Source organism: Wolffia australiana, chromosome 3, assembly GCF_029677425.1.
Source record: "Wolffia australiana isolate 7733 chromosome 3, ASM2967742v1".
Taxonomy (NCBI): Eukaryota; Viridiplantae; Streptophyta; class Magnoliopsida; order Alismatales; family Araceae; genus Wolffia; species Wolffia australiana.
The window spans coordinates 9,420,705-9,429,703 of NC_135837.1; the positions used below are offsets into that span (position 1 = coordinate 9,420,705).

An 8,999-nucleotide genomic window follows, 5' to 3' on the forward strand; every position below is an offset into this window, starting at 1 on the left:
TATTTTGAGTTGGTTTTCACTAGTTTAATTTATTAAATTAGATTTAATTACTAAAAGTATATAATCTAAAAATATAACTTGACTTATATTTCACTTTTTTATTCTTGCTCCCTATAGATTCGACCTTTCCTCAGTTTCTGCTAGTAAGGTAAATATATATATATATATGAAATGGCATGTCACTGGATTTTTTTTAATCATTGTTAAGAGAAACAAAGGATATATCTCATAGCACGGCAGATCTCTCCATATTAGAAACTTTCCTTTGAAGCTGGTTTTTTTTTCTTTAAATAAATATTGGCCTTAAATAAATAATTTATTTTGGCAAAAGATAACTTTTTGTACGTCACAATCTTCAAGCCGTTTAATTTTCTGTAATGAAACAGTCTATCAAACATAAGTTTTTTCATATGGCTATTCACCAACTCATACAAAAATTTTGAAAGACATGATGTAGCCTGTTTAGGAGTAATCCCAACCTATTTTGGTTAAATCCCAACGAATAAATCTACTGTGAAGTTTCCTTTTTCTATGTTTTATTTCCCTTGCTTTCCTTTATTTGTGTTTTCCTTTATTTTATTTATAGTTAGCCTTGGAGATTTGGTATTTTAACCAGAAACTAACCAAAATCAGTACACATCTACATACAACTTAAACCACCCAAGATAGTAGTTGGCTATGTATCACTGTGACACGTTTTTCATTCAAAATTGATTTCACACAAAACAATTTACATAGCATTTTTTATCCAATATCCAAGGTCCAATAGATTTGGCTATTGGACCTTGATACAGACATCAGCTTCCATTATCTGGTACCGTCATCCGCCACCATTCCAACCTTTTCAGTATCTGTCCCAATACCTGATATTTACCAATTACCTGATATCTGTCAAATATCCAAAACTGTCACTTAAAATTATCTTGATTTTCCCCTAAATCAGATTGTCCTATATCAGATATTGGGACAGATATCTAAAAGTCCACAATATTGTACACAGCATTAACTGATCACTCTCTCTAAAGTTGCGCAACACAGAAAGATTATGCTCTGATTTTGAAAAGCGAATATTAAACCCTGCCATGGTCCAACGACAGGATCAACGGCACAGAGTCAATCTCGCATTATAAGTTCAGTACCCGTTGATACGACGACGAGGGGGGCCAGTGTAGATCTCTTGTTGAGGCGGTGTCGCCGCCAGACGAGAGAAGGGGGCACGGCCACCGCCACCGCCGCCACCGCCGCCACCGCCACCACCACCACCACCCTTTGGCTTGGCGAAAGCCTGAGCCAGCTCCACAGCTGATGCCCCCTTTCCGAACCGGAGCTCTGTCGGAGTTTCCATGGGCTTCGGCTGTGGCGGGTCTTCAGGCCGGCGCCAGCTACGGGCTTCTGCCCGGCCCGGCGCCGGCTTCTCAACTTCTTTGGGCCCACCAACACTCCTCCACCGGGAACTCCGCTGCTGTTCCGCCCTCTCCTGCTCTGGCTGCTGCTCCTTCCTCGCATCCATCAGCACCTCCTCTCTGTTCCCACATCAATCCCCAAATGAAAAGATATTATTATAAAAATAATTAAGTTAAGATGGTGATTTTATGATGGTTTGCCTTCAAATATAAAATAAATTTAAGATCCTAATCATGATGACGATGGGTGGCGGGGTCGATGATGACGATGATGATAATCTTGTTATAATGTTGCAGATGCTTATGGAAATGATATAGTAACTAAGATGAAGATGATACTCATGTAGTGATGATTAGATGATGATGATGATAATAATATGGTTTTGATATTGATAATGAAGATTCAAATTGTGATGCTGCCGCTAATGATGATGATCATGTTGTGATGATGATGATAAATACTAGAGCCGGTGATACTGTTGGTTATAATAATGGGGCCGAGGATGATGATGGCATGGGGATGATGATATCTGTGGAGTCAAGATGATGGAGATTATGATGATGTGAGGTTGCTGGAAACAAGAACGAAGGGATGATGATGATGATGATGATGATGATGATGATGATGACGATGACATCGCATTGATGTGATGTTAAGGATGAGAATGTAATGATGATGGCACCACGTCTCATTGACCTGCTATTTAAATATGGTGTAATAATGTGAAATTGAACAAGGAGATTGGCAAAAGAAATGATATAATGATGATGAGTGACTTGGAAGAAGATGACAATGAAATGATTACCACAAATCTGTGATGATGGTACACAAGATGCTGGCGTTGGTATCATAACGCTAATGTACAGTGATGATAACGATGCTACTTGTTATGATGTGTGTCAGGATGACAACTACGTGGTGGGGACAACGTTCATGGTCATCATCTAATGATGATGATCGTGCAAGTCATGAAGATGTGTGTCATGATGACGACAATGTAGAGGCAATGATGCCAATTGTGAGTATCAGATGATGATGATGGAGCAATGATGATCATGATCTCCAAGATGATGATACTGAAATACCGATCAAGCGGAAGAGGGGACTGCTCTATGGGGGTCAGGGGGGATTCGTCAACTCCACGCTCCTTAAGAACCTGCAAAGAGGGCAATAATGGAGAAGATATCAACTGAGCTCAAGAATCGAGTGAGATTAAGAAATTGACATACGATTTCTCTTGGACGAGCTCCACCAAAAACCTTCTCCCTGCCCAAACACAGTCAAACAGGAGAGTCAAACAACAACATCCACAACAAAAGGAAAGGCAAATTTTCAACCTCTTCTTCTCAGAAGTCTCTTCTGGCCGCTGAAGTTGCTGCGACCGAGGCAGCAGGTTCAGCCTGGGCCGCTCAGCCGGTGGATTTCCGCTGGGATTAGAACTGAGCGAGATTTCTGCCACAGATTCCACTGGAGAATGGTAAACCTGAAGAAGATCAAGCCCTCCATCACTGTTCTTGCAGGGCCAAGGTTTTGGGACAGTCGATGAGGCTTCGGAAAGCCCAGAAATCGTTGCTGTGTGACGTTGACTAGAGTTCCAAGTCAACTGAACACATCCAGCATTTTGAAAATTTTCCACCAACGTCAGCATCACCGCCAACGATGGTCAATGATATTGTGTCAATGACATGGGTGGCAATTTTAACTAAATTCAAGATATTCAAAACGGACGGAGCAAAACATCCATGGTACTGATGACCGAAATAACTCAGCAAAAAAATGCTTGTAACAGGTTTTGAATACACAACCTGGACGCACAGACTGAGCCTCTTAAACCAATCACCCACATGAGTCATCTAAAATAAGAATTCTTTTATAAAACACCAATCAAAACTGCCACATTCGATCGGCTCCAAGCCCGGGCAGTGACCGGAGTCGATGCATCAGGGCCGTGCAAAGGTTAGTTCAAAATTCAAACCGCACCGCACAACTGTACAACAACCAATACCCATGATCAGACCATCCCCAGTACTCAGGCATGGGTAACAGCACAGTCAACCATCCGTCATCCAAAACCCATCAAAGCGGTCCAATGGCGCTTTGACATTACATTGACAGGTCAGCAATTAGGTCACTTTGCAGTTCCGTTCCGTTACCATCCAAGGGGCTGGACGTAACGAACCTAGGATGACAATTGTCAACCCAGTGGACGAAACGGGACGGAACGGATTACGGTTGTAAACCAAGAGTAAATCACTGGCACCCGACGACAGTCCAGTGTATAATGATGACGATGAGGAACGAGGTCGTTGGTACAGTTCCAGATTGTCTAGGACGTGGACGATGGACGGAACGGGACGAAGATAGTCCCATCCGACGTCCCTAATCAGCTCAGGGACGCGGACGGGACGGTTTTTTTGTCTGAGACCTCCGGACGTAATGAATTGTCAACCCAGTTGACAAAACGGGACGGAAACCAAGAATAAATCACTGGCACCCGACGACAGTCCAGAGTAGAATGATGACGATGAGGAACGAGGTCGTTGGTACAGTTCCAGATCGTCCGGGATGTGGACGATGGACGGGATGGGACTGGACTAAGATCAGTGAAGGGACGCAGACGGGACAGTTTTTTCGTCTGTGTGGACGAAAACTGTCCCGTCTGTTCTTCTCGGTACGAATTTCCATCCTGGTTTTCGTCCAATCTCACGGACGGGACGATTTTTTAGTCGACTGATGACAGTAAGGAACGAGGAACCGGTGACGGGTGACGTGAGTTAGTGTAGACTAGATGACGGTAAAGAACGGATGATTGATGATGATAAGGGATGGAAGACGGATGATGTAACGTCATCCGTCACGGAGCTCGCATGGGAGAACAGCTATGGCGAGAGGGTTACCTGCCCCGTCGATCTACCTTCTGCAGACAACGGCCGAGGGTCGTCGTCCAGCTCCGACCCACCATCGGAGGCGGAAACTTCAAATTCCCGATTGAAGCTCGCGAGTTTGGATTGCCATCTTCCAGAGGTGACCTTCTCGATCGCGCTCGCTTGAGCGAACTTGGAAGCAGCTCCGGTTATGGCGGAAGCAGGCTGAGCAACCGCCTCTTCCTTCTTCAAACCCCAGGCGGAAACCCCGGCGTTGAAGCTGGTCGAAACCTGAGACGGAGAAGAAGAGAAGATCTTCGAGCTGGGCTGGAAGGTTTGGGATCTCGCCTCGGCAGAGTTGGTTGATCGGATGGCTTCGTCGCCCGTAGAAGAAGCGTAGAACGGCTTGCGCTCGTCCTCGTCGAAGTTCCGACCGATCCGCGCGAGGAACGGCGCGGGTTCTTCCAGGACCCGGAGCCCACCCGCGGAGCCAGGCCGGCTGCGATGGTGATCCGGCCGACCGAATCCGCCGGCCCCGACCGCTCGATCGAACGCGCCACGGTCCAGTGGCCTCGGCGCCCTAGGGCAAGAAAAATCAAGCGCAGGATCTGAGATCGATGCGGAAGAACAGATCTAGGGTACGGGAATTAGCATCTGAAACGAAAATCGACGGGAAAAATTGAAGATTGAAGATTGCAGATTGAAGATTGAAGATTTCGGCGGGTGAATGAAGAAAATCGATCGGAGGATTACACGCCGGGGGCGGAAGGCAGTGGTAAGTCGGAAGGGATGGAACCGCCATGGAAATCCTTCAAAGTCATGGTGGATTTGCTGAAAGCCTTCTTCTTCGACATGGCCTTCGCCCTCCCCTCGCCCCCTTCTTCCCTTCGTCGAGCTCTTCTTCTCCTTCTTCTTCCTCGCAGGCGGAGAGGTCGATCAGCGCAGAGATCAGGAAGATGGCTTGCCGGAAGATAAAAATAAACTGTATTAGGGCCCCATAAATAACCCAGAAAAATAAATTTAAAAAATAAATTTGTCTGCCGCTTCGTATATGAATATTTTTTTGAATTACTTTCTGGTGATAATTCAATTTATCTCGTTTATTATTTTAAGAAGCTCTGAAATATACACCATAACTTGAGTGATTTTTTTGGATTCCGTCTTTTTACCGTTTTCACCCCTATTAACAATTTTAGTGCTAAGATTGTCTTTAGACTATTTTTTTGTGTTTTAAAGATTAAATAATTTCCCGGATAATTGTTTAGACTAGTCCTTTGGTGTTTGAACGGAGAAGATTCCAAATGTTGAATTGTCAATGTTGTAGCCTCCACCTTGGGCCATTTCTAAGTGTTCTCCGGGGATTTATTTTTTTAGACGTATTTCTGATGCACCTAAGTCCTCCAAAATCATAAAAAAAATTTTTGAAAAAATTATCCCCCTCCAGTTTGACTTGCCCTACAAATTTGTCAATGTCCTTCTCATACACTGTAAAACATACTTGGTCCGAAATTTTTAATTATTATAACTAGTAGTCTAAGATGTTAGGCAAACAACTTTTAATTTAGTTTGGCCCATTTTCTTGGTGATTAAAGCAAATGTATTTTAATAAGATGGTCAATTTGATTTTAAAATTTTGTTTCCTACCAATTATGTGGTACTGTTTTGCAGAATATCTACTTTTGTCAATAGGATAAATACATGTATGGAACATATTTCTGAAATAAGAGATTTGGAATGATCGCTTTTTAACATCGCATTCAGAGCATGTGAGTAGGGTTTACTACGTTTATTGAGATAACCCTAGTATGGGAGAGCTTGTATAAGATTGTGGCATTTAAGATCTTATGATTATCCCACACAATAATATCATGTTCTGCATCAGGTTAGGTGGACATCGCAATGAGGCACCACCAATCTTAGGTCAAATCTGTCCATCCTTGTATATTCATCTATAAACTATAAATACGCACAGGAATCTATCTATCCAGTCTATCTTGTAGATAATCTGCAAAGACTTGATCCAGACCCAACAAAGCTTCCCCCCACAGCTAAAGTTTCTCGAGAAAGTACCCACTTATATATCTTTATCTATCTCGTTGATACATGTCATCATATTTATATGTCAATGAATGTACCTATCCTAGAACAAACAAACAATTCTTTGCTCAATAATAAAAAATATAGCTTCGGCTCGGTATACTTTTTTAAAAAGACATACTAACTTATATTTTTTTAAAATCAAAATAATAAGAATGACTTACCATTTTAGTGGTCATTCTGCTCTCCCCATTGTATTTCATGTTGTATTGTTTCATCCTTGACTTTGTGGATGTCTAAGGCATTGAGAAGGATGTCATTTGTTTCCTTTTGTGTGTGAATCTTGTCCTATATGCATGACAGCCATATTAGCAGGGTTTAGTGCTACCTGAGTGAGGAGCACAGTGGCTTTAGGGGTTTGTTGATCCGAGCCAAGTCAACATAACCCAATGCCAACCTAATCCTTAACTTAACCACCTCTTTCCCCTGGCTCAATGAACTGAACCCCTTGGTTGGACCAACTTGAACTGATCATCAATTGTGCAAACCATACCCAACATGGTGTATACATAATATCTGCAATCTTATTCTTGGTTGGACTTTTTTGTGTTGGGTCAGATTGGTTTGTAGTGGTTTTTTTTGGATCAAAAGATTTGGAGAATCCATATTTTATTAAACATTTTTATGAATGTATCGCAATTAATAAACCTTGTGCTTAAAAATTATAAACCTCGATTTGGAAAGCAGATAAATGATGCTTACAAACTTAAGAGAATATGCATTACGTATTAGATAATATGTAATTTTCATTGTGAATGCAATATAAAAATGGAGGGCATTGTTAATTTCAATACAAGTTTCATCTTAAATATATATAATGTAGAATTGCGGGATACGGTTGTACACATTCGTGTATATTTAAAATCTAAATATTAACTTTTGTTTTCGTCTCTTCAGTCTAAGGCATGGATACATAGTTGGACTTAGATCGCATTTACATGATTCTTTTTGAGTTATTTGAGCAATAAGTTACATTTTCCCAATAAAATATATTTATGGCAATGAAATATTTTTAAATTAATCGTTATCCTTATCCATTTCATAACATAACTAAGTTTTTATTTCTATTCATTTAAATAAGATTTAGTATTGGACTCATTTTTTTATTATAAAACATTAATGTGATCGTTTTACCTGCAGAGTTTAATAAGCAGTTTATACCACAATTTTAATTAAACATAATAAATCCAATTCATTTTCACTTTAAATATTTTAAAAAATGTTTAAAAATATATTTTTGCTTTTTTCACCATACTGTATAAATTCATATATCAAACGATGTGACAGTAAAAGTCATTTATGTTATTTCCGCACTTTAATTTGGCGAAGTTAAACTTTAATACAACATATTGTATATTACAAATTACACAAATGTTTACATCAGTAGTGAAAAAAATATTAAACTTTCATCATTTTAAGGAGTTCTTTGTATTATTTGAATTTAACATTTGAACAATTGTTACTGTTTTTATCAATTCATTTCTTACAGTATCCTAGAATAATGGGTTATCTTTATCAAAATTTATCTCGATTCAGTTTTAGCTATTTGTATACCAACCGCACTCACTCATGAGATTTTTTTTTTGCACTAGGATTTTTTATTCAAAAGTTTATATTTCGGCATCCAAAATTTAAAGAGCTTTATCCTACATGTGCAGTATATACAATATAATTTAAATATTGTATATTTGCAGTATTAACTGCAAATGACATATACAATATAATTATTCCCCAGCGGGCTTGATGAAAAAAGGGGGGAAAAACCTAAAATGATAAATGCCCATTACTAAGACAACTAGGATGAGCGACTTGACCTGGCCCTCAGACCTACCATATTATATTTAAAATAAATTTCTCTAAAATCCAGATATCACTGTTGGCAACGGAACTGGGTCAGGGTAAAACCAGTTCCGTCTTGGGTCGTCAGCTGTCCCATCTTAGAGTCCGGAGAGAGGACGGTACAGATATAGTGCAGGAACGCGGATGGGACAGTAATAACCGTAGGTGCACAAAAAAATCATCCCGTCCAGGACTTCGGACAATCGACGGGACGAAGAATCATCTGCCTGTCTCCAGATGGGACGATTGCTTTGTCCATGGACGAAATAACCGTCCCGTCTGGGGCCTTGGACAAGGGACGGGACGGTTATTTCATCCATGGACGAAGCAATCGTCCTGTCCAGGGACGGGGGACGGGACAGTTATTTCGTCCTGTGAGAGTATAGTATGCGCCTGACATGTCTGCGACGCACGTGCTGTGCCACGTGTCAATTTCTGAGTGGTCGAATGCTGACACACGCCGTATTTCATCCCAGGACGTGGGACGGTTATGGACGGGACGAGACGTGGACGGAAAATGTGACGCAGGACGGGACGAACTTCGCACCGTCCCGTCCATCGTCCAGGTCCCAGACGTTCTGGAACTTTAGGTACGGAGAGGGATCCGTCCCGTCCGGGTACGTTCCATCCCGTCCGTTTCGTCCTAGCGGAACCCGAACCCTAATCGACTGGTCCGATCGGGTCGGTTCGGTCGACTTGGGCAGGGTTCAAAGCTAATTTATTGGACGAGGAGGACTAAACTGAAAAGTTAACTGGGTAATCTGAAATGGACTTCCAGAGGGAAAGAGAGAAGAA

General features: G+C 41.4%; 1 protein-coding gene across 1 annotated transcript; it reads right to left on the bottom strand.

Annotated features, from left to right (window-relative positions):
- Positions 1-1,032: 1,032 nt before the first annotated feature.
- On the bottom strand, positions 1,033-5,235 carry LOC144700872 (eukaryotic translation initiation factor-like protein). The gene is made up of 6 exons (XM_078572434.1): positions 5,022-5,235; positions 4,302-4,848; positions 2,742-2,887; positions 2,634-2,670; positions 2,490-2,560; positions 1,033-1,523 (listed from the first exon to the last, which is right to left on the bottom strand). The coding sequence occupies exons 1-6, from the start codon at positions 5,120-5,122 to the stop codon at positions 1,133-1,135; spliced, it is 1,293 nt and encodes a 430-aa protein (XP_078428560.1). The 5' UTR covers positions 5,123-5,235; the 3' UTR covers positions 1,033-1,132.
- Between the last annotated feature and the right edge of the window lie 3,764 nt (positions 5,236-8,999).

Coding starts and splice junctions, on each gene's coding strand:
- LOC144700872 (XM_078572434.1), bottom strand. CDS start 5,122: ATGTCGAAGAAGAAGGCTTTCAGCAAATCCACCATGACTTTGAAGGAT. Junction 2,671..2,741: donor GAGACTTCTGAGAAGAAGAG/GTTGAAAATTTG, acceptor GTGTTTGGGCAG/GGAGAAGGTTTTTGGTGGAG. Junction 1,524..2,489: donor TCCCCTCTTCCGCTTGATCG/GTATTTCAGTAT, acceptor ATGTGGGAACAG/AGAGGAGGTGCTGATGGATG.